This window comes from Taudactylus pleione, unplaced genomic scaffold, assembly GCF_031769625.1.
Source record: "Taudactylus pleione unplaced genomic scaffold, aTauple2 ptg000309l, whole genome shotgun sequence".
NCBI lineage: Eukaryota > Metazoa > Chordata > Amphibia > Anura > Myobatrachidae > Taudactylus > Taudactylus pleione.
Window position 1 is genome coordinate 5044120 of NW_028284710.1, and position 27275 is coordinate 5071394.

Here is a 27275-nt window from a genome sequence, read left to right on the forward strand (position 1 = left end):
AGGCAAATAACAAGTGGGTCATATGTACCAGACCACACTCTGTGGGTTTCAAGTGTAACATTTGATGACCGAAGCTAGTTAACCCCCGCACAACTACAGCTTCTTATTCAAAATGACAAAATCTGGTGCCTGTGCCCACTTTACTGCCCTATTCATGCCAAAATCCTTGTTGGTCAAGGCAAATGACAAGTGGGTCATATGTACCAGACCACCCTCTGTGGGTTTCAAGTGTAACATTTGATGACCGAAGCTAGTTAACCCCTGCACAATTACAGCTTCTTATTCAAAATGACAAATTATGGAGCATGTGCCCGCTTTACTGCCCTACTCATGCCAAAATCCTTGTTGGTCAATGCAAATGACAAGTGGGTCATATGTACCAGACCACCCTCTGTGGGTTTCAAGTGTAACATTTGATGACCGAAGCTAGTTAACCCCTGCACAACTACAGCTTCTTATTCAAAATGACAAATTATTGAGGATGTGCCCGTTTACTGCCCTATTCATGCCAAAATCCTTGTTGGTCAAGGGAAATGGCAAGTGGGTCATATGTAGCAGACCACCCTCTGTGGGTTTCAAGTGTAAAATGTGATGACCGAAGCTAGTTAACCCCTGCACAACCACAGCTTCTTATTCAAAATGACAAAATGTGGTGCCTGTGCCCGTTTACTGCCCTATTCATGCCAAAATCATTGTTAGTCAAGGCAAATGACAAGTGGGTTATATGTACCAGACCACCCTCTGTGGGTTTCAAGTGAAAAATGTGATGACCGAAGCTAGTTAACCCCTGCACAACTACAGCTTCTTATTCAAAATGACAAATTATGGAGCCTGTGCCCGTTTACTACCCTATTCATGCCAAAATCCTTGTTGGTCAAGGCAAATGACAAGTGGGTCATATGTACCAGACCACCCTCTGTGGGTTTCAAGTGTAACATTTGATGACCGAAGCTAGTTAACCCCTGCACAACTACAGCTTCTTATTCAAAATGAGATAATCTGGTGTCTGTGCCCGCTTTACTGCCCTATTCATGCCAAAATCCTTGTTGGTCAAGGCAAATAACAAGTGGGTCATATGTACCAGACCACACTCTGTGGGCTTCAAGTGTAACATTTGATGACCGAAGCTAGTTAACCCCTGCACAACTACAGCTTCTTATTGAAAATGACAAAATCTGGTGCCTGTGCCCACTTTACTGCCCTATTCATGCCAAAATCCTTGTTGGTCAAGGCAAATGACAAGTGGGTCATATGTACCAGACCACCCTCTGTGGGTTTCAAGTGTAACATTTGATGACCGAAGCTAGTTAACCCCTGCACAACTACAGCTTCTTATTCAAAATGACAAATTATTGAGGATGTGCCCGTTTACTGCCCTATTCATGCCAAAATCCTTGTTGGTCAAGGGAAATGGCAAGTGGGTCATATGTAGCAGACCACCCTCTGTGGGTTTCAAGTGTAAAATGTGATGACCGAAGCTAGTTAACCCCTGCACAACTACAACTTCTTATTCAAAATGACAAAATGTGGTGCCTGTGCCCACGTTTACTGCCCTATTCATGCCAAAATCCTTGTTACACCAGGAAAATAATAATTGTAAACTGTGTGAGGGACACAATTCTTTGTTTACATAGTGTTAGTTTAGTGATCTAACTTTATTCAAATGTTTTAATGTAACTTTTTCTGAATAAGAAGCTGGAGCTTGAATAAGAAGTGAATAAGAAATGAATAAGAAGTGAATAAGAAATGAATAAGAAGCTGGCCGAATAAGAAACCAACTTCAGCCTCGTCAAAGTGTGAGGTATTTTCAGGCTATTCCTTTGTAGTTTGAAATTGCCTGTGATTTACTGTAGATGATAATATTACATTAACAGTCAACTCCTTTGCTTTTTATTTAACTTATCATGGTAAGCTGTAATATCGGAGTCCGGGGAACCCTGGTTGCACTGTAGTGTAGAATAGCGCAGAGTACAGCGGCCGCACATGCGCAGTGGGGAGAAGAAGAAACTTGGCATAACTTATCCTGGAGTCGCGGAGGAATGTCACCGCCCGGCTATAGTACACACACATAGCGGCATACAGTAAGGATAAGGCGGAGGTGCCCGGTGTCTGGAACTACTTCTGCTCGATGATCCGTTACTTTCCCAGCCAGCAGCGCTGAGGGTGCTGTGGGTGGCTGGCAGCGTCCCTGCTCGGAGAACGAGTGACTACGTGTTATCCGGGCACTGCCTTGCCCACATGGAGTGCACAATCCCGGCTCAGTGTCAGCGCCTCTTCCGTTCCTGTGAGGATGGGGACTTAGAAAGTGCCCGCAGGTTATTGGAGCCGGAGACTGCCAGTGGCACATCCAGCATCGGAGGTCGCTCCGGAGATGGACCCGCGGTGTCGGACAGTCCGGGGGGGAGCTCCGCTGTATCCGTCCTGGTGCCTATAGACTCCACGGACGAGGATGGTAACACAGCGCTGCAGCTGGCGGCCGGGGGTGGACATGAACCCCTGGTCAGGTTCCTGTTGAGGAAAGGGGCCTCGGTGGACAGCAGGAACCACTACGGCTGGACAGCCCTCATGCAGGCGGCTAGGTAGAGTACGGCACCCCTACACATTCCTGCTGCTTAGGCTTATCTTGTACAATACATCATCATCGTGTATCATGTATGTGGTGTGTCTGCTGAGAAGTCCCTATTACCCTGTGTGTACAGTATCGTGTATGTGGTGTGTCTGCTGAGCAGTCCCTATTACCCTGTGTGTACAGTAACGTGTATGTGGTGTGTCTGCTGAGCAGTCCCTATTACCCTGTGTGTACAGTAACGTGTATGTGGTGTGTCTGCTGAGAAGTCCCTATTACCCTGTGTGTACAGTATCGTGTATGTGGTGTGTCTGCTGAGCAGTCCCTATTACCCTGTGTGTACAGTAACGTGTATGTGGTGTGTCTGCTGAGAAGTCCCTATTACCCTGTGTGTACAGTATCGTGTATGTGGTGTGTCTGCTGAGCAGTCCCTATTACCCTGTGTGTACAGTAACGTGTATGTGGTGTGTCTGCTGAGCAGTCCCTATTACCCTGTGTGTACAGTAACGTGTATGTGGTGTGTCTGCTGAGCAGTCCCTATTACCCTGTGTGTACAGTAACGTGTATGTGGTGTGTCTGCTGAGAAGTCCCTATTACCCTGTGTGTACAGTATCGTGTATGTGGTGTGTCTGCTGAGCAGTCCCTATTACCCTGTGTGTACAGTAACGTGTATGTGGTGTGTCTGCTGAGCAGTCCCTATTACCCTGTGTGTACAGTAACGTGTATGTGGTGTGTCTGCTGAGAAGTCCCTATTACCCTGTGTGTACAGTATCGTGTATGTGGTGTGTCTGCTGAGCAGTCCCTATTACCCTGTGTGTACAGTAACGTGTATGTGGTGTGTCTGCTGAGAAGTCCCTATTACCCTGTGTGTACAGTATCGTGTATGTGGTGTGTCTGCTGAGCAGTCCCTATTACCCTGTGTGTACAGTAACGTGTATGTGGTGTGTCTGCTGAGCAGTCCCTATTACCCTGTGTGTACAGTAACGTGTATGTGGTGTGTCTGCTGAGCAGTCCCTATTACCCTGTGTGTACAGTAACGTGTATGTGGTGTGTCTGCTGAGAAGTCCCTATTACCCTGTGTGTACAGTATAGTATAAGGATGGAGAGGCCGACTTTCTGGCGCCCCGCCATATTGTGCCAAACAATAATTGACTCGATACTAGTAATTTTTTGGCAAAATAAATTGGTCACAGCTTTATTTTGAAAAGGAACACAATTACAACGAATCGCAGGGCAAGGAAAAGAAAGGCTCTCACAAGCTCCACGTGTTACCACATGGGGCATGCTTGGCCCAACCTCATAGGCCCACAACCATTCCCCCTAGCTTTGTGACCTGCTACCATGCGCATAACACCCTCACCTGGCGCGCAGCCCATATGGCCCATGCCGCATTTTGCTGGAACCAAGGTGTGTGGCCTACTAACTGGTGAATATGCGAGGCATTCTGACAATCCCCCACTCTCCATGCCTTACGCACCACTTTTCCCTGCTTACATACTGTGACAAATTAAAAACACAAAATCACATCTGCTAAAAAGATAATCTTTTCTTTTTTTACTTTTTTCAATTATTACTTTTTTATTTTTATTTTTTTTATGACAGACACTCATTGAACAAATTTGCAATACATGAAACAAAGACAATACTCCTTAATCATTCCAGCTTTTGCGTAACAGTTATTTGCCATGCTTTTTTTTTTTATATAATTTTTTTTAATAGACCTATACTTACCCAAAACCCCTACTTCTCTTACTGGGATGGGTGGGCGGGTGTCCTGGATGTAGGAGAAAGGAAAGAGGGCTCTCTCTCCTCTGGCTGCCCCCTTTTAACCCCTGGTGCCTCCCCTTTTGAACTCAGCCCTGCTGCCTCTCAATGGCCTGTGAGGCTAGTAAGGTTAGAAAGAGAGGGAGGACAGGCTTACCTACCTGCCCCCCCCTGGCACCAATCTTGTTGACCCGTAGTCCGCCTGACGGCCCTCCCCCTCATTTGGCTGCTGTAGCCATTTCTGGTGCCTTCGCTCCTGTAAGGATGGAGAGGCCGACTTTCCGGCACTCCGCCATATTGTGCCAACCAATAACTGACTCGATACTAGTATTTTTTTGGCAAAATAAATTAGTCACAGCTTTATTTTGAAAAGGAACACAATTACAACAAATCGCAGGGCAAGGAAAAGGAAGCGGTGTACAAGGCTCTCACAAGTTCCACGTGTTACCACCTGGGGCATGCTCGGCCCAACCTCATAGGTCCGCAACCACACCCCCTACCTTTGGGACCAGCTACTATGCGCATAACACCCTCACCTGGCGCGCAGCCAATATGGCCCATGCTGCATTTTGCTGGAACCAAGGCGTGCGGCCTACTAATTGCTGAATATGCGTGGCATTCTGACAATCTCCCACTTAAACCATGCCTTGCGCACTGCTTTTCCCCGCCACACGATGTCCCAGTAACCTGAGGACCGAAGCCCCATCCTGCGACCTCCACCACTTCACTCCTACCAGCACCTTTTAAATATGACCAGACCTGTGTCAGACAGGTGCACCCCGTCACTTCTATTTAATCTTTACACTTAGCTGCTACCCTTTTACTGAATGGTGCCTCCACCGTTATATACTACCAACTTACTGATGTCTGCGTTGGCATCCGAGGACCAAGGCCCCGCCTTGCAAGCTACTCCATCCAGCATCTCCTATGCCGCCATAATTTAACACGCCCTTTATTGATAACTGCCAAAAGCACTCCCTCGCCCTAGTATGGGCTGCTAGCTTTGAAACTGATGCCCTTATGCTGTGTAATTCTGCCTGTCGTGATAGATGATAAGATGGGCATGCTGTGATAGATGATAAGCCTGGCCGTGCTGTGATAGATGATAAGCCTGGCCATGCTGTGATAGATGATAAGCCTGGCCATGCTGTGATAGATGATAAACCTGGCCATGCTGTGATAGATGATAAGCCTGGCCATGCTGTGATAGATGATAAGCCTGGCCATGCTGTGATAGATGATAAGAAGCTGGGCATGCTGTGATAGATGATAAGCCTGGCCATGCTGTGATAGATGATAAGCCTGGCCATGCTGTGATAGATGATAAGCCTGGCCATGCTGTGATAGATTATAAGCTGGGCATGCTGTGATAGATGATAAGCCTGGCCATGCTGTGATAGATGATAAGCTGGGCATGCTGTGATAGATGATAAGCCTGGCCATGCTGTGATGATAAGCCTGGCCATGCTGTGATAGATGATAAGAAGCTGGGCATGCTGTGATAGATGATAAGCCTGGCCATGCTGTGATAGATGATAAGCCTGGCCATGCTGTGATAGATGATAAGCTGGGCATGCTGTGATAGATGATAAGCCTGGCCATGCTGTGATAGATGATAAGCTGGGCATGCTGTGATAGATGATAAGCCTGGCCATGCTGTGATAGATGATAAGCCTGGGCATGCTGTGATAGATGATAAGCCTGGCCATGCTGTGATAGATGATAAGCCTGGCCATGCTGTGATAGATGATAAGATGGGCATGCTGTGATAGATGATAAGCCTGGCCATGCTGTGATAGATGATAAGCTGGGCATGCTGTGATAGATGATAAGCCTGGCCATGCTGTGATAGATGATAAGCCTGGCCATGCTGTGATAGATGATAAGCTGGGCATGCTGTGATAGATGATAAGCCTGGCCATGCTGTGATAGATGATAAGCCTGGCCATGCTGTGATAGATGATAAGCCTGGCCATGCTGTGATAGATGATAAGCCTGGCCATGCTGTGATAGATGATAAGCTGGGCATGCTGTGATAGATGATAAGCCTGGCCATGCTGTGATAGATGATAAGCCTGGCCTTGCTGTGATAGATGATAAGCTGGGCATGCTGTGATAGATGATAAGCCTGGCCATGCTGTGATAGATGATAAGCTGGGCATGCTGTGATAGATGATAAGCCTGGCCATGCTGTGATAGATGATAAGCCTGGCCATGCTGTGATAGATGATAAGCCTGGCCATGCTGTGATAGATGATAAGCCTGGCCATGCTGTGATAGATGATAAGAAGCTGGGCATGCTGTGATAGATGATAAGAAGCTGGGCATGCTGTGATAGATGATAAGCCTGGCCATGCTGTGATAGATGATAAGCTGGGCATGCTGTGATAGATGATAAGCCTGGCCATGCTGTGATAGATGATAAGCCTGGCCATGCTGTGATAGATGATAAGCTGGGCATGCTGTGATAGATGATAAGCCTGGCCATGCTGTGATAGATGATAAGCCTGGCCATGCTGTGATAGATGATAAGCCTGGCCATGCTGTGATAGATGATAAGCCTGGCCATGCTGTGATAGATGATAAGCCTGGCCATGCTGTGATAGATGATGATAAGCCTGGCCATGCTGTGATAGATGATAAGCCTGGCCATGCTGTGATAGATGATAAGAAGCTGGGCATGCTGTGATAGATGATAAGCCTGGCCATGCTGTGATAGATGATAAGCCTGGCCATGCTGTGATAGATGATAAGCTGGGCATGCTGTGATAGATGATAAGCCTGGCCATGCTGTGATAGATGATAAGCTGGGCATGCTGTGATAGATGATAAGCCTGGCCATGCTGTGATAGATGATAAGCCTGGCCATGCTGTGATAGATGATAAGCCTGGCCATGCTGTGATAGATGATAAGCCTGGCCATGCTGTGATAGATGATAAGCCTGGCCATGCTGTGATAGATGATAAGCCTGGCCATGCTGTGATAGATGATAAGCCTGGCCATGCTGTGATAGATGATAAGCTGGGCATGCTGTGATAGATGATAAGCATGGCCATGCTGTGATAGATGATAAGCTGGGCATGCTGTGATAGATGATAAGCCTGGCCATGCTGTGATAGATGATAAGCCTGGGCATGCTGTGATAGATGATAAGCCTGGGCATGCTGCTATCCCATCTTATACCTGAATGCTTTCAAGGTTTGCTTGTTTATTTCTCATCCGACGAATGCATTTTACACATTTCTGTGGCACATAGCTTAAGGCAGAAATATTTCACATAAAAAAAACCCCGTGGGGACTGCGGTCGCCCCTCATGCCCCTAGCTTTAAACTCGTAGCTCTTCCTAGCTTGATCCCGACGGCTGCTGTCCTTATCAAAGGGTGGCTGCCGCTTTATGACCTGGTGAATTTTTATGATATGGACTTGTTATCCCTTTACCTCAGCCTCAGTTTTTTTTTAATCAGGGATTGCACTACTTGCAACTGCTGTCCCTGCAAAATCTTCCACGCTATAGCTGTATGCTGATTGTGACACTGCCTGCCCATGTTCCTGACTATGCTGTCATTATTGCTACATAAATCCCAAATCCTCTGACTGTGCCTCGCTGTGGCAAGACTTTGCTTAACTCACTTGCAACTCCTGGTGTAATGACAGCACACCAGGCTGCCCTGTTATTTACTCACTCCTAACCTCTGCCCCGTCCTGCCTTTTTACACAACTGAGGACTGGTACTGCCTCCTGTGATATCCCAGGCTAACACCTGTAATAATCAACTGCAGTGACAGCCCTTTTACATGCTGCAGCTTCCAACCATAATCTCCTTCCGAATACATTTGACTGCCTTCTCGGCCATCTCACTTCAAGTCTACTATCCATACAAACAATCCTGCACCGTCATATTTGGACCAAATTGAAAATCACCTTTCACAATGAAATGGTATCACCATTCTCTAGCAATCACCCTTGCTCCAAATCCTTTCTTGAACATTCCGGCACCTCCTTATTTGATCCCACAAGTGAAAGAACCGTACCTACTCTCCTATGGTCTTACTACTCTGCACTTTCCATCACAATTCAGTCAAGCTAGGTGCTCAACCTTCTCCTAACTACGATCTGTATGGTCTGTTATTCTATCTGTCCAAAGAGCGCATCTTACTAACCTGGGTATATTACAACAACACAATTCTGTCCCAAACTCCCCTCCAAATTAGCTGCTTGAAAAACTTGTCATCCACATTGCTCCACTTAATGAGCCCACTCCAGTCTGGAATGAGTTTTCAACCTTCCCCAGCGACTGTACTGGCAAGGGTGACCGCTGATTTGATCCCTGTTCATTATAAAGCCATTACCTGCTTCAATTTCTCTTGGTTTGTCTGATTGTCCTTTGACCCCTGCTGACCACACTCCTCTTGTACCTTTATTAAGGCTGCCTTACACTGCCCCATCCTGGTTGTCCTATCCATCTTCCATTCTTGCCTTCTCTGGTTCATTCATCCCCGGTTACTCTATTGGTTGGAGACTGCAAGGTTCCGCCCTACAACTAACATTATGTAAACTACCTGCCAAGTTTGGATGAAGACTCTCAGCCCTGCCTCCATCCCTTAACCGAATAACCAGCGGTCTCTGGGACCCACCAAAGCTCTTTTGGTGGCTAGAACTCCAACCTGTGCTGCTGCACCTTTGCGCTTCTGTGCACGTCTTTCTCCAGCAGTGCCTGCTCTGTATGGACGCACACCTAAGACTCTCTGCTATATTTCAGCCGTACAAAGCCCCACGGGCTTCCTCTTCTCCTATACCATTACCTCTGATACTGTGGCGCATCACGCTACTGGTTATCAGAGTGTATACTCCCCCAACCCTGGGCCCTACTGTCACAACCCTGACTGGTTTTTTACCTTTTTGCCTTTAGACTTACCCCTGCCAACTGTCTCGTGGATCTGTATGTGTAATTTGCCTGGGAGATATTCTCTGATCATGCTGGCTGCAGCACTTCTCTGTATGCATTTGGACTATGCACTCCTTTCCACAGTGATCATTCACCTGGGTCCTTTCCTGTCTGTGAACACTGCTAGTCTTGATTGGAATCACAGGTGTAGTTCTGACTCTCAGTACTGCAGATATGTTTGCTCCCTCTGCATGTTGTGCCCTCCACCACTCAGAGTGCTACTGCCAGACCACCTGACTGTATCCACCAATTCCTGCGAGACCCAGTGTATAAACATCCTCCTCTGTTAGCATTCAGTGCCTGAACATCTAGTTACTTCCCGTGGTGTACAGATTGTGTTATATCTGTCTTTCTGTGTACAAGTGTATCCCAGGCTCCTGCTGGCAGCAACCCCTGGTGCATCCGGAAATCCTGCTGGTTCCCAGACCAGTTTATGCAGTAATCCTGCTGGCAGCAATACCTGGCATATCTAGAAATCCTGCTGGTTCCCAGACCAGTTCATCTAGCAATCCAGCTAACAGCAGTACCTGGCATATCTAGAAATCCTGCTGGTTCCCAGACCAGTTCATCTAGCAATCCTGCTAACAGCAATACCTGGCATATCTAGAAATCCTGCTGGTTCCCAGACCAGTTCATCTAGCAATCCTGCTAATAGCAATACCTGACATATGCAGAAATCCTGCTGTTTCCCAGACCAGTTCATTCAGCAATCCTGCTAATAGCTATACTTGGGGCATCCAGAAATCCTGCTGGCTCCCAGACCAGTTCAATCAGCAATCCTGCTAATAGCTATACCTGGCACATCTGGAAATCCTTCTGGTTCACAGTCCAATTCTGCAAGACTACCTACTGGAACCCCGTCCAGCTCAGCAAGCCTTACTGCCGGTCCCAGTCCGGTTCTTCCAAGTTTTCAACTGGTTCCACTCCAACGTTACAAGTTTCCTGTTCCTGTCATTCATCATCAAAGGTAGTTCTCATTGCCATACAATTCATATGCAAATAGAGCTATTTACAACATCCATGGTTCCAGTCAAGCCGGTCTCCACTGAATCCAGTTCATCACCTGAGTCAGGTAACCCTCAAGCACCAACCGTGGCACCTTCAACTAACGTTATGTTAACTACCTGCCACGTTTGGATGAGGACTCACAGTACTGCCTCCATCCCTTAACCGAAGAGCTAGCGGTCTCTAGGAACCACCAGAGCTCTTTTGAGGCCTGGACTCCAGCCTGCGCTACTGCGCATTTCTCTGCACGTCTTTCTCCAGCCGCATCTGCTCTGTATGGACGTGGACCTAAGACTCCCTGCTATGCTGCAGCTGTACAAAAAAACTCCACACTCCCTATCTGCCCAATGCCATTATTTCTGATACTGTGGAGCACCGTGCTACTGGCAACCAGGGTGTATACTCTCCCAACCCTGGGAGCATTAAACATCCAGCATATCCCACTGCTCCCGGTTGCACAAACGGTAATGTTCAACCGACCGAAGTATGTTGATCTCCCCGCCACCTAGTTAATAAACCTAATCTCCGTTTAATTTGCCTCTTGCGTGGACTAAATGCCACTCACACATCACTGCGTAACTCCATCACGCTAGTACTACTATGGACCAGAGTACTGCCGATGGCCAACTCTGCTAAACACTGCTAATAGGTAGCCAGCATAGTACCCAAACCTGCAGCGTTCTCTTGCAAGGCACTTAACTGGACTCAGCAACTGCTGCACAAAAGACCCTGCAAAATTGCCCTTCTGTTTGGCAGAAATCAATGTTTGGAAAAGGGTTGCACAGTCTCCTTATTACCCCTATAATCTATTTTGAATGCAGCTGCGAGACCCAACTACTCCCAGGATTTGCTGATGCACTGTTTTGTCGGTACCCAGCCTTGATTTATTCATTTTCTTTTTGTATTAACGCTGTGCTTCTGATTGCATAGTGCAAAAGGAATATGTTGGCGCTTATCTATGTAAATATTAGCCAATAAATAACATATATACTCTTACTTACTCCTGTTATGCTTCCCCCAGACCCCTGTGCTCTGCACCTGCTTTGCGCCTCTCATTTACGGGACTTTCCCTGAGCTGTTTTCCCTCGGACAGAAAGACTTTCCTGTAGCCTTGAAGTATTCCTTGAAATAAATGTACATCTACCAGCAAATTCATCAAATTCAAGAACCCCCGCATAAACCACCAAATGCCCCATTTTTTTTTTTTTTTTTTTAAACCAGGTCAAATCTGTCTCCTGTCTACACTACCCGGACTCTGATCCTATGTGGCATAGGTGGCATTGTGACTGGATCTTAGAATCTGTTTGTACAAATATACAAGAAATGTTGCTTATCCTTATATATCGAATCCTATTTTCCTACATGTTGCATAAAGTCTCATTTTGCAATGTTCTGTCCTGTTTAACATAACATCCTCACTCTTAGCATTGCTACCATGAAATAACATAACATCCCCATTCTTAGCATTGCTACCATGAAATAATATAACATCCCCACTCTTAGCATTGCTACCATGAAATAACATAACATCCCCACTCTTAGCATTGCTACCATGAAATAACATAACATCCTCACTCTTAGCATTGCTACCATGAAATAACATAACATCCTCACTCTTAGCATTGCTACCATGAAATAACATAACATCCTCACTCTTAGCATTGCTACCATGAAATAACATAACATCCCCATTCTTAGCATTGCTACCATGAAATAACATAACATCCCCACTCTTAGCATTGCTACCATGAAATAACATAACATCCCCACTCTTAGCATTGCTACCATGAAATAACATAATATCCCCACTCTTAGCATTGCTACCATGAAATAACATAACACCCTCACTCTTAGCATTGCTACCATGAAATAACATAACATCCTCACTCTTAGCATTGCTACCATGAAATAACATAACATCCTCACTCTTAGCATTGCTACCATGAAATAACATCCTCACTCTTAGCATTGCTACCATGAAATAACATAACATCCCCACTCTTAGCATTGCTACCATGAAATAACATCCTCACTCTTAGCATTGCTACCATGAAATAACATAACATCCTCACTCTTAGCATTGCTACCATGAAATAACATCCTCACTCTTAGCATTGCTACCATGAAATAACATCCTCACTCTTAGCATTGCTACCATGAAATAACATAACATTCCCACTCTTAGCATTGCTACCATGAAATAACATCCTCACTCTTAGCATTGCTACCATGAAATAACATAACATCCCCACTCTTAGCATTGCTACCATGAAATAACATCCTCACTCTTAGCATTGCTACCATGAAATAACATAACATCCTCACTCTTAGCATTGCTACCATGAAATAACATCCTCACTCTTAGCATTGCTACCATGAAATAACATAACATCCCCACTCTTAGCATTGCTACCATGAAATAACATCCTCACTCTTTGCATTGCTACCATGAAATAACATAACATCCTCACTCTTAGCATTGCTACCATGAAATAACATCCTCACTCTTAGCATTGCTACCATGAAATAACATAACATCCTCACACTTAGCATTGCTACCATGAAATAACATAACATTCCCACTCTTAGCATTGCTACCATGAAATAACATCCTCACTCTTAGCATTGCTACCATGAAATAATATAACATCCTCACTCTTAGCATTGCTACCATGAAATAACATCCTCACTCTTAGCATTGTTACCATGAAATAATATAACATCCTCACTCTTAGCATTGTTACCATGAAATAACATCCTCACTCTTAGCATTGCTACCATGAAATAACATCCTCACTCTTAGCATTGTTACCATGAAATAATATAACATCCTCACTCTTAGCATTGCTACCATGAAATAACATAACATCCTCACTCTTAGCATTGCTACCATGAAATAATATAACATCCTCACTCTTAGCATTGTTACCATGAAATAATATAACATCCTCACTCTTAGCATTGCTACCATGAAATAACATAACATCTCCACTCTTAGCATTGCTACCATGAAATAACATCCTCACTCTTAGCATTGTTACCATGAAATAACATAACATCCTCACTCTTAGCATTGCTACCATGAAATAACATAACATCCTCACTCTTAGCATTGCTACCATGAAATAACATAACATCCCCACTCTTAGCATTGCTACCAGAACACTAGCATTTTGAACATTCTTGCCATGATTCATCTCACCAATCCTGTGTGATGATGTGACTGTGTTCTCTTGCGCCACGCTTGCCATGGTTGTCGGCCTTGTTCGCTGCCGTTGTTGTTGCGCTTGCCATGGCGCCAGTCTGCGCCGAAGTCCCGCTGGAGAACCTATGCTGAACAACACTGCGATGTGGCTCCCTGGGCTGGTGGCTCCTGGACCTCTGCTGTCCTTGATCAGGCACATTTGGCATTGACCATCTGCTGTAATATGCTGTCCAATGTTAAAATTCCCTTGGCCCGTCGCAGTCCTTAAGATATTCTGTTGTTCGTGGGCCTATTGCACATGCTGACTTCTCATGGGTCCATGTGACCTCTTGCGTGGATCATTGCGTGAGTGCACAAAGCCTAGTAAAAGCTGTATGATTGTGTTCCCAGGAACCACTGAAATTATCTTTTTACCATTGAGCTCCATTTAAGAATGAGTCATAACCCCTTTAGTACTCATTTCTGTCACTAAAAACGGTATGACAGCAGATCAATATGTATATTTCCATTGATTTAGTAGAAACCTATATACTATCTATAGATGGCTTAAGCAGTACAGTTCCCACTGATGGCAATGGGGATCTGGTAAAACGTTTCAGGCTTCAGTATAGCCTTCCATGATTTGCTGAGTTCCTGTCATGTTGAAGCACTACGCGCATGCACATTAGTCAGTAACCTGCCAGCAGCGTCAGGTTGCCGGCAACACAACAGATTACTCTGCAGTGATGTGATACAAGTGAAATATGCTTAGTATCATTGTTAAATGGAGCTCTATCAATTTCTGCATATTGCAGTGATACATAATGATGCGAGAGGTAGTTGAAATGCTGGCTGTCTTGATACTCGCACTCAGAAACACCAGTCATAATCCTGCCGCCGGCATCCTGGCGGTAAGTAGTGGGGCTAGGTGTGAGCGTTAGGCACTATAGAGAGGGTTAGGCACGGGGGGGTTCTCCAGGAGGGAAGTGTTAGGTTTAGAGGGAGGGTTGGGTTAGGGTACTTACCAGCCGTTGTCGGTATTTAGCCCTGTCGGGATGACGGCGTCTGGGTTCTGACCGCCAGGATCTTGATCGCCGACATACCGTGCCCAACCCAATGATGCACCACCTCTATTTACCATAATAACACTCTTTTAAGTGATGACAGTTTTTCTTTAGCCCAGTGGTTTTCAACTCCAGTCCTCAAGTACCACCAACAATCAATCACGGGTGCATTTATTTTTTTTGCTAGGTCAGTAATTATCCCACAGACAGACCTCATCAAAACATGACCTGTTGGGGAAACTTGAGGGTTGAGAGCCACTGCTTTAGCCGATGAAAGGCATTTAAGCTATGTGCATGTGCATATTGGTCTTTCTTGGCGAGGGATCTCGTTAAAGCTGGGTACATATCGAGTACATCAACTAGTGCAGTGGTTCCCAAACTTATTACAATTATTGCGCCTAGTATCGCCGAGTATCAGCATTTTTTCCACGACACCCCTGGCCCAAAAGAGAAACTCAGCAAAAATGAAATGAAGTAAATTGTGCCTAAATGTCACCCTTAGGTTCGGTTATGTGGTGGCTGACAGGCTGCGCTTCTTTTTGTCCACATATTTTTTGATTGGCAGCCATTAGCACAGGTTTTTCCTAACACACTGTGTAAAAATATTTTTTTTTGGTATTGGAACACCAATCCGAGGCACCCTTGCAAGTGCCCTGAGGCACCCTAGGGTGCCATTTCACACAGTTTGGGAACCACTGGTCTAGTGTGTACCCATGATATGCGTGCTCCCACAGGTTACTAGCGACATCGCTCGTGGGCCCTACTGCAGTGCCGACGTGGGATGTCGCTAACGATACCATGCTGTAGAATGCATCATGACAGGTATTCGCCCCCCCCTGTCAGTCCCGGCATCAACAAGTGTGTATACACTTGTCGCATGTGGTGTCCCATTGCCGGCGATGTTGTGCTGGGAACACATCGTGTAATGTGTACCCAGCATAACTCTTTCTGGATTCACTGCAACCCATGTGAAAGGTAAGGTAACATACTGTGTGGTAATGGAAAGCTTTTCACCACTTCATGAATCGTCATTGCTATAGAATAGGGGCTGCACTCCAGCTGCTGTGAAACTACACATCCCAGCATGCTCTTCTACAGTATTATTATTTTTTTTACTTGGGTGTTTAGTCGCGAGAACCAGCATTCTCCAACTAAAGTGCCGGCCGCGAGGCACCGCGCTAAGCTGGAAAACAGCCCCACGGCCGGCACTTTATCCGGATTTGCTAGAAGAAATCCTTTAGTCTGGCTGACATCACAGTCGAATATCTCCAGGAACCCCTTTCTGGGGCTATTCAACATCGCAATGAATTTAATCAGCCCTCAAAAGTATTGTACAAGAAAATTATTGCAACAAAACAGACAGAAATAACTTAAATTTACAGTAATATAACAATGTTCTAAAGAAAGAAATACCCACAAACTGAACTACAGGTTGAGTCTCCCATATCCAAATATTCCGAAATATGGAATATTGTAAAAATACGGAATTATTTGAGCGCAACTCAAATAGTGACACCTTTTTGATGGTGCAATGTACATAAACTTTGTTAAATGCACAAAATTATTAGAAATATTGTGTAAAATTACCTTCAGGCTGTGTGTATAATATGTATATGAAAGTACATTTCATGTATGTACACAAACTTTGATGAAGAAAATAATTAAAAATATTGTATACAGTTACCTTCAGGCTGTGTGCATAAGGTGTATATGAAACATAAATGCACTCTGTGTTTCGACTTGGGTCCCATACCCAACATATCTCGTTATGGTATGCAAATATTCTAAAATACAGATAAATCCGATACCTAAAATGTTTGGGACCAGGGGTATTTTGGATATGGGATACTCAACCTGTAGTATTTACAGAAAATGGGCTGACATGAAACAAGGCAATTCCGAATCCACTTCTGTCTGTCCGCTACTATTTTTTTTTTCTCTTTCTCACGTTTATGATATGGAAGATAGAATGAAACAAAAACAACGGATGTGTAGAAATGTCTTCAGACAGAGAAAATCAATAACAGCCCTTGTGATTTAGACAGGGTGATGGTTTGGATAAATTAGGCGCACCCCAACGCACAGACAGTGGTTCTATGCATATCAAGGGTTCTTTTAATATTGGAACCTTTTGGGCACTCCTCGTGATATTTTCTGTGTACCCAGGTAAAGAAGAAAATAGAGCGTACCCTACTCACTCAGGGTGAAGGGATAGGTCAAGCATATAGAGCAGTGGTTCTCAAACTCAGTCCATATGACCCCACACAGTTAATATTTTCCAGGTCACCCAGCAGGTGCACAGGTGTATTTATTATTCACTGACCCATTTTAAAAGATCCACAGGTGGAGCTAATTATTTTACTTGTGATTCTGTCAGGAGACCTGGAAAACATGCACTGTTTCTGGTCTTGAGGCCCGAGTTTGAGAACCTGTGATATAGAGGTTTCCAACAAGTGGTCATAATTCAGGTAATAATGAGCGTACCCTCACTCAGGGTAAAATCAGTTTAGATAGATCTATAAAGGTTTCTTTTACGTCCTTTTCGGAGTGCATTCTTGCAGTCCACTCACTATATCTCCCATATGTTTCAAATATCCAGGGAAAAATGTCCAAAGATCATAAAAAACGGTAGTTCATTAAATCAGTCCCCAAACATCGGGGCATAAAAAATAATAAACAAAATGACTACAAAAATATACATACATGCACAAAGTCCCAATTTAGAACGAATTGCACAAAAGCCTTGGAATGAGATAGAAACTCCTAAAGATGGAGCCTGGTATCGCATACCTTGTTGTAAAAAATACAATGGCTGTCCACACTCCTTGTCAACGCGTTTCTGTCTATGCAGGACCTTTATCAAGACATGCTATGGAGTGTGAAGAGCCAGATATTTATAGTAAGAACAGCCAATCTGTAAGAAAAGGAAATTACATCGACAGCTGAGTGTACCCATACAAACATAGACTTTCCAGTCATTAAACTAATAATGTATAAACATCAATATGCACTAGCTTAACATAAAATTATTCTATAATCCACCTATATTCATAAACTAATAATGTATAAACATCAATATGCACTAGCTTAACATAAAGTTATTCTATAATCCACCTATATTCATAAACTAATAATGTATAAACATCAATATGCACTAGCTTAACATAAAATAATTCTATAATCCACCTATATTCATAAACTAATAATGTATAAACATCAATATGCACTAGCTTAACATAAAGTTATTCTATAATCCACCTATATTCATAAACTAATAATGTATTAACATCAATATGCACTAGCTTAACATAAAATCATTCTATAATCCACCTATATTCATAATCGACCAAACGTTACAGCTATTTATATTATCGTTGTCATGGCAACCGACCATGGACCGGAGGTCATGTAGATGTAAACTGCAACACCTAAATACTGGTAAAATTATAGCTCTCTAGTAAACTCGCATCCGATTCCCAGATACTGAATCTATATAGCTATTACATGGAAAAACATGTTAGAAAAGTCTATTCGTTATACAATGTCTCGTGCCGGAAGTGATATCAACCGAAAATCACATGTCAGAAAGGATCGTTGACTGTGTACCGCCGTATACTGGTGTAGATTTACCTGGTCCTGTCATCTCACTCGATCCTGGAAATGTTGTAAACCAGAAGTAGTGTGTCTCCATTCTTGAAAGGCCGTGGAACGCAAGTGGCCACCTGTTGTCATGGCGATCAGTACAGAATGTAACGCTGCACAGGAGATGTAGAACACAGGTAGCTAATGGTTGCCATGGCAAACAATCGATGTCAATAGTCTTGGTGTGGGGAATACATCAGATCATCGGATTATGTAAATCTCCATCTTGAACATATAAGGTGTTTTGCAGAAATTAAGCTCATCACGTCATTCACCGATGATGAACTTAGACAAGACCAGACATTAATTATATAGTTATGATAGGGTATTTCTTAAAAGTTGACTACTCATACCATGTAATGACATATAAATGAATTAAACATTTTAAAAAAAAGTTATTTTTTTTAAAACGAGGAACCCAAATAAAATACACCATAAAATTAGAAGAATAAGAACCACTTAAGCTCGAAATCACTATTTTATCCTCCTGAGTTGAGAGTTTTGTAATTATAGATCAAACTCTTTTCAGTTTTTGCTAAGTAGACAGAAATATCTTTACACCTTTCTATTGCCCTTTATGGCCATCATACTGCAAAAAGATGATAAACCGGTTACAGAACCACCATGGACCTCCTTAAAATGGGCTGAAAGAGCATGGGACTCAAGACCCACATTTGTTAAATGGTGACCAGTGCAACAACTCTTCCTGGCTAAGCAATAATAAAGGGTCATTCTGTATCAAGTGGGCCAATTGTGAAAATCGTCCCCACTTGACCATCTCTGATTTTGATTAAATTTTGCATGAAAGTTGGTATACAGCGGGTAAAATAAGTATAGAACACATCAACATTTTTCTCAGTAAATATATTTGTAATGGGGCTATTATAATGAAATTTTCACCAAATGTCAGCAACAACCCATGCATTCCACACATGCAAAGAAACCAAACCATATGTCCCTAAATTAAGTTGTGTGTAAAAATGTGAAATGACACAGGGAAAACTTTTTCCCTGTGTCATTTCAGATTATTACACACAACTTAATTTATGGACATCTATGGTTTGATGTGGGACAGGAATGTGGAGGTGTAAATGATGTGGGACAGGAATGTGGAGGTGTAAATGATGTGGGACAGGAATGTGGAGGTGTAAATGATGTGGGACAGTGGTGATGTATAGATGGGAGATCGGTTTTTGAACTTGCTGATGAGAGAAAAAAGTATTTATTCCCACTTTTTGCGAATTTGTATAAAAACACTAAACAGACATTTTTCTGTACCCCAAAGTGCTGGAAAGAGTAAAACTCTTGCTTGCTATAATTTTTCCACCATAAAAATAAATAAATAAGTGCAAAAATCAGCCATTTCATACCATTTAAAAACCTACAGTATTTTCCTCATGGCCTCTAACAGCCTTCTACATGATCTTTGTATCTCAGTTGCCACTTTTTTGGAGTCCAGGATGGTTTCTGCACTATTTCATGCACTTCTTCCAGATCGAATTTCGTTGAAAATTTGTGCACCCTCGCCGCGACTACCACAAATTTGCATTTCTAATTGGATGTCACAATTCTCGGGTGTGCGCATTCGTGCAATGTATTTCATGTAACAAATTTGCTTAAGCAAACTCTGAACTAATTGGGTTCACCCCCTAGAGTGATTTGTCCTCTTACAGAAATGTGGAGACAGGACTTCCAGCTCCACTGCACATGTGTGAACTGTCAAAGCTCCACTGCACATGTGTGAACTGTCAAAGCTCCACTGCACATGTGTGAACTGTCAAAGCTCCACTGCACATGTGTGAACTGTCAAAGCTCCACTGCACATGTGTGAACTGTCAAAGCTGAATAGCGCATTGGCAGACTTATCAACTCTGCTTGGTGACGCAGAAAGTCACAAAATCTCTTAACGTTGCATATTGCTAAATAGACCAAATAGTATGTTTTAACTGAAACTGCATGAGGTACTTGTGTACTTTACGGACTCATTGCAGAGAGAACCCAATGAATGTTTTAAATGATACTTGTGTACTTTACGTACACAAGTACCGAAATTTGTCCCCACCTAAAGAAGAAAGCTGTCCCCTCGCGGGCTCACTGCGCTCTCCACAAGGTTATATTCCCCCTTTTTCCCCTCTTGGACGGTAGGGAATGACGCTGGACACTGGCTGATGACATCAGGGTCCTCTCCGTGAAGGGGAACCCTAAACCTAACCCACCCACCCCGCGGCTGTCTGCGCCCGGCATCACTTCGATCGGGATGCCGGGCGCCGGTCTTCCGGCGTCGGTAAAATGACAGGCGTCTAGATTTAGACGCCTGTCATTAGTACCATGCCGGGATTAGAATGTCTGGAAGCCGGCAGTCGGGATTTAGACCGTCGGCTTCCAGACTACATCCCAGGAGAGGGTTTTTCTGAAAAGTTTGACAGGAAAAAGTCTTATGACCCTTAGAAACCAATCAGATTGTAATTGTTATTTTCTCGTTTTGTTTAGTAATGAAAGTAAACATCTGATGGCTTGCTATGGCCTTCAGCGACATTTCCTGTGTAGCAGTTTTCATAAATTACCCTAGTGTAACCTCTTGGTGCTAGAGAGCAAACACAGGACCTGTACTAATTAGTATATGCCTGGTGCCCAGAGTTCAAAAAGAGTTATTTACATAGAAGTTTATTGGAAGGACAGCTGAATGGTGCTGGGAAAGCCTAGGAAATAACTTTTATTGCAAATGTTCTCTATTTGAGTGCATTGTTTTATTGCTTTAAATGGCAAATTAGCCCAATTTATTTTGATATGCCAGACTAATACAATTTTGCTCTTATATTGCTTTTACCTTAAATACATTTTATTGTACAAACTGAGAAGATCAGATTCTCAACATCTAACTATATATTTTCATCCTAAAATAATTGTTTACCGATTATTTATACACTTTTAGGTCAGGACATGAGAATGTTGCACTCATACTATTGGAGAATGGCGCAGATGTCAATGCCCAGAATAGACTTGGTGCAAGTGTCCTTACAGTGGCCTCAAGAGGGGGTCATGCAAGTGTGGTCAAACTACTTCTCGAAAGTGGTGCTTTCGTGGACAATTATGATCATTTCGATGTCACTGTTGTAAGTAGCAAAGGCCACAGAGAGGATATGCCGGAGATCACAGCCCTAATGACAGCTGCACAACATGCTCATGAGGCAGTGGTGCGTCTCTTACTGGACTGGGGAGCTGACGTAAATTACCGTATTAAGACAGGTTGGAGTCCATTGATCCTGGCTGCTCTGCATGGCCGTGTTAGTGTGGCCCAGCAGCTGGTGGACAGAGGAGCTGATCCAGACCAAGTAAACAGTTTGGAGAAAACACCTTTTGAAATTGCCCTAAACTTCAAACATAAAGACATGAAAGATTACTTGGATTCTATAACAACAATCAGGCCCAAGACTGGTAGGGAACACATTTCCTTTTTACGTCTGCATGTTTTTATTTCTTGTGTGCTTTGAGATGAGCTACTGTACATGGCATTGATATGTGGTCATTTTGAAATATTATTTTTTTAGCTTGTTTAGTAATTTCATTGCAGCACTTTCTGTCATAATATATTGCAATTATTTAACATTTTGAACATTAGTACACCATATTTTAGATGTTTATATAACATAGAATGTATTTTCAGACTACATTTGGTGGCAATTAAAACGACATATGAATGCAAATCTAAATAATGACTCCACCACTTCTTATGAATTATTATTGCCATTTATTTTATAGGCACTACAAAGTGTTTGCATATTGTATGAAAACCTAGGGTTGTAGAATAGATTTTCCTGCAAACTAGTTTTAGAAAATATTTTATTTCAGGAAAGGCAAAAACAATTTAGCAAGAAATAACAAAAGGGCAATTCCACCGGAAACTGAATCACCTTTTTACAGTGATAAACTCGATTCATTATATAACTGCCACCACTAATGTGACCAAATTGTCATAACCAAACAGCCCACCATGAATAAACCCCTTATAAAATACTATCAAAATAGCTTAAGTGCTGTCTTGCGTGTTATCCTCGATAAATCAGCTTCTTTCAAAGTCAGTAACGGAATCACCATTCATGAGACATGTTACTATATGTGTACACAAAATTGATAAATTCAGCTTCCAGAATTAACACTAGATTTTCACAATTTTATTGCAAGATGGTGACATGCAGGGGATATATCTACATACATTTTATAAAAGTATGATTATTTGTGTAACCTGGGCGCATATTTGATTAAAGTAATGCTGTGGTAATGGAATCACCATGGGTAATAAGCTTGGTAAAGTGTACTGACTACTGTATTACCTCTTTTCCATTGGGCAAAATACCCAGGTTATTGCCGTGTCAACCAGGTAGTGGCTCAGTAAAAAAGGGTCCTAGGAAAAAATCCCGGGTCTCAAGCAGGGTTTTACGCGGGTTTTACACCTGGTCAGGCTCAGTGGAAACAGGTAACCCGGGACCTGTTTACAGCATACTGATTGGGTGCTATTTGGAAGCTGTCACCGGGGAGGGGGAGATTACAGCCTCCATGTATGGTCTGGACCGTTTTTTTTTATACCCCATCCCCGCTTCATACGGGGAGGCTGTAATCTCTCCCTGCCCGTCTCCCCGGTAATAGCTGTGAAATCACATGCCTCCTCGTTTCATTATACAACTGCCACCACTAATGTGACCAAATCATCAAAATAGAATGCCAGTACCAACTTCCCCTCTTGTAGGGACTTGCGTCTAAGCACAGTATTGCCACTGGTCTCAGGAGACTGACCGGAGGCACTGATGTGGACACCAGCTTCGCCCGGGACTCCGCTAGACCATCTGGGCATTACAAGCACTAGTGCAGGGCCCAATTATAGCCAGGGGACCCGGTGGTTAATATCAGCATAGGGGAGAAGGCGCTTTCCCTGCAGCCCCTCCCCCAGCTCAGGGTGCCATTCCACTGTGGTCTTGCTGCTCCTCCGCCCCCTCTGAGACTCACGGCAGCCATTTTCTGCATTCAGGTCTCCGGGACGCTGGGTCCAGTCTCTTTGTATACCTCTCCCAAGGTCCAGGTTTATACAGCGCTATAACCTACCAGCCACTGCGGTCTATGTAGTTGATTTTAGTTCTCACTACAGTTATATTGTAGATTCTGCATTCCTATTACTGTCAGCTTATACCTTTGCTTGTATTCTACTATAACCCTAGCATACTAAGTTATAAGGGGGTTCATTGTACTCACATCTCCCTATATTTGTGAGGGCTATCACATACTCTATATTGCTGTTGCACACTACACTGTGCCATATTACACACACATCTGGGTTGCTCGCTGCACTGTGTAACATTGTGCGTTACAGTATTCTTGCAGCTATGTCTGGCAGAAGCAAGAATAATAAGCAGCCTGCTGCTCCAACTCTGGTGTCTTGTAAGTCCTGCTCAGCAGGCTTATCTTCAGAGGCTTCATTCAGGAGGGTCTTTGTGCATCTTGTTATACTGCCCCGGGCCCATCAGCCCCGGTGTCCTTTCCTCAGGATCCACCCTGGGCTCCTTTTTTACAGGTGCTGGCAAAACTGCAGACCACCTAGCGGTCCCTGTGGTAGCTCCCCCTATGGGATGGCCACAGCAGGTACTCCCTGGAAATCCTTTGCCTCCCCCATGGGCAGAGTCTGGCGGATACCTCTACTGCCTTTCAACAAATGCTGCAAAAGCAGAGACCCTTACCTAATAAAGAAATGGTGTCAGGTGGCGCTTAGCAGACACAAGGCAATAAGGATTAATAACCTATTTTAATCACAATCACCTATAAATAACCTATTTTAATCACAATAAAAATGCAAATTACACATATCTTAAAAAAAACATTCACATGTACATATTAAATATCCAAACAGTAAAATGTATCTCAGCAGGGGCCTAAAAAATGGCCTATGTATCCTGATAACACACTGTACTAAACAAATTGGTGCCTGTGTTGTTTCACATAACTGAAAGTTGATATTTATGTAGCCACAATGATTCTATAATGATGCAGACAATGTTGCAGTACAGATAATACGTTACTGTATTATATTTCTAGTGACACACTTCTAAAAGATCCTTTTTATAGACTGTCCTGAGTGGATTTCATATACTCACAATCCTGGATTAGTATAATGTAGGAAATGATCCAGCTCCTCACTAATTAGACTGTATATGTGAGTGAGCTGAAGTGTCCAGATCATCCGTATGCACCAGACACTGTGCGGCTCTCTGTCAGGAGACCCAGCGTATTCCAGCAGTTGCCCAGCGTCTCCAACAAAGTAATGAGAGCAGGGTCCGCATTCACAGTAAATTGCAGTGGAACAACTGTGTTCTTAATACAGCGACTGGGTATTCACTCTCAGTTAAAGCAGCATGCACCCTCTAATAACGGCTTCCATAATAATTGTAATCAGGCGAGGGGCAAACAGAGCAGCGGAGTCCCAAGTCTGGCATTTGTATTCTCACCCTCAAATGGATTGTCCAAGGTGCAATAAGAAATAGGTTGATTCTCAGATCCAGTGAGCATATCTTAGACATACTCCTTCTGTATTTTTAACATGTTTCTGAAAAAGGCAGAGGTGTGCAGCATTGTGACACTTTTTTGCAATACACCACTGCTAGCGCCGGGTCCTATATTACTGTTTGTTGTCTTGACCCTTACCTAATAATCCTAATAAGCATGCTGTGTTATCTTCCCAGTCCACCCAGCTATCAGATTCTGAATTATCATCTGGGGAGGCAGAAGATGCAGACCTCTCTCACTCTGACTGCACCTCGGGAAACGAGGAACCCCTGTCTAAATTTAATATACCTGTGCTTGTGAGAGCTGTAAAATCTATTTTTCAAATAGAAGAGACAGAGGGCATGATTCAGAGCCGGACGCTCTGACAGAGCGCTCGCTCTGAATCAGGGCCGTCCATCTGTTTTTTTTGAGCGGCCTCCTGGCCGCTTGCATAGCTGTGGGTGACCACCCACAGCTATAGCGAGCGGCCAAAATGATGGTCGTGATGGTCGAGACCATCACGACCATCGGGCTTGCGACGAGACCCTTGTGGTAGGGTCTCGTCTGCCGCAAGCCCTGGAGTGCTTTTGGCTCTATCAGACATCACACTTGTGATGTCAGTGGGGCCGGCCCCAGATGGTAGGCGTTCCCATGGGAACGCCTCCGTCTGGCCAGCCACACCCACCAAAGGGGGCGTGCTGTCACTCACCATCGACAGCAAGCCCCCTTTGTAGCGAGACCCATAGCGACGGCTTGGCCGTCGCTATCCGGGTATCGCGCATGCGCACGACGGAGACAGCTCCCTCGTGCGCATGCGCACTGGGCCAATATCGATCCGCTTGCGAGCGGGTCTGAATTAGGCCCAGAACCCACTCCTAAGGCAAAATAGACAGTATTTAAGCAACAAAAGGTAGTTTTACCAGAGTTTCCTCACTCTGACCAGCTATATGATCATGAGTGAGGCATGGAATATGCCCAGTAAAAGACTTCAACTGCCTAAACGTTTAAATTCCTTTTACCCTCTTCCTGCTACTGATTGCACTTAGTGCCTGATTCAGAGCCAATCGGAAGCGGACGCTCGTTTCGCTCCGAGCGATGTTCGCACAACTGCGCATGCGTATGGGTTTTAGTACGCATGCGCGAACCAGTCAGTGCGGCCGAAAATCGTGTGCTCGCAAAATAGCGAATGCCTGCTAATTTGAGTGACAGGATGAGGCGTTTGTGGGTGGTAACAGGGGAAGGTGCTTGAAAATGGGGAGTGGAGATCCGAATGCAGGCGTGCCAAAAGGTCAAAACGGGCGTTTTAAGGGTGTGCATAATTAACAAAGCAGCGTCATCGACCACGTCAGTTGGGTGTCTTATAGCCAGAACTGCTCGCATGATTGCAGTAGGAAAATGCAACCACAAGAATAGCGAGCAGTTCATTCGCCTTTCGATGTACTCGATTAATCTAATAAATAGCGGAGATGACGTATGATGCGAGCGGTCAGGGAGCGTTTTTTCAAAATTACGACCGCATGTTTTGTTCGCTCGTTCAGACATGGAGGCGTCAACAGACCGCAAAGAGCGAACGGTCAATTTAAATAGCCTGCCCCTTTGTATGAACGAGCGAGTGCAAATAGCGTCCGGCTCTGAATCAGACCCTCAATTTGGAAGTTCCCCCAGCAGTGGATTCCCACATGACACGTCTAATCAAGAATGCTACCTTACCTATCCATACTGCAACCTCCTTAAAGGAAACTACGGATAGAGAGATGGACATGTCTAAAATCTATATACTCTCTTACAGGAGCTATTACACGCCCTGCTAGGGCTACGGCCAGGGTGGCTAAAGCCATTGAGAGTTGGGCATAGGCCCTAGAAGAGACATTTCCCTCTGATGCTTCGAGGGAACAGCTGTCCTACATATCTCATATTAGAGATGCAGCTTCCTATTTAGGTACAGCAGCTCTGGATATGGCTGTCCTAGCTTCCAAAGCATCTGCCACTTCTGTAGTAACCTGCCGTATTGTTTGGCTCTGCTCATGGAAGGCTTCGGACACTAAAAAGGCATTGGAGTCTCTGCCTTATTCTGGGGATATCCTGTTTGGCCCAGAATTGGACAAGATTGTGACTACCTTGGCAGCTTCCAAGACAGCGTTCCTGCCCTTTGCATATAATGCAAAGCCTTGGATGTCATCTTTCGGTCCTTTCGCCCTCAAGGAAAAGCTAGAGCTCAGTCCTTTCCAAGGCATCAGGCATCAACTAAGGCCTCTAAACCTAGGACCAAACAGTCCTGTGCGACTAGACGTTCACCTACCAAATCTGAGGACAAGCCTTCAGCCTGGCGGGGCGGGCCTCTCCCAGGGTGGGAGGCCGACTTCTTCAATTCGCCCAGTTCTGGCGTCAGGCCACATCAAACGCCTGGGTAAGAGAAGTGGTCTTTCACGGATATGCCCTCTCCTTCCGGAGGCGACCCCCACCAGCAGTTCTTTTGCACAGGACCTCCATCTGACCCAGGAAAGGCTCTGCTGCTCCAGAAGGCCATTCAGTCATTATTGCTCTCAGTTGTAATAATTCTGGTTCCCTCCTCACAG

General features: G+C 44.2%; 1 protein-coding gene across 2 annotated transcripts in view; it reads left to right on the forward strand.

Annotated features, from left to right (window-relative positions):
- The first annotated feature begins 2045 nt into the window (after positions 1-2045).
- Positions 2046-27275, forward strand: part of ANKS6 (ankyrin repeat and sterile alpha motif domain containing 6) — a 153432-nt gene continuing 128202 nt past the window's right edge. For both annotated transcript variants that reach the window (XM_088442303.1, XM_088442302.1), the window contains exons 1-2: positions 2046-2579; positions 21104-21606. In XM_088442303.1, coding sequence (XP_088298429.1) covers positions 2239-2579; positions 21104-21606 — 844 coding nt within the window. In that variant the 5' untranslated portion in view covers positions 2046-2238. The remainder of the gene's footprint in view (positions 2580-21103; positions 21607-27275) is intronic.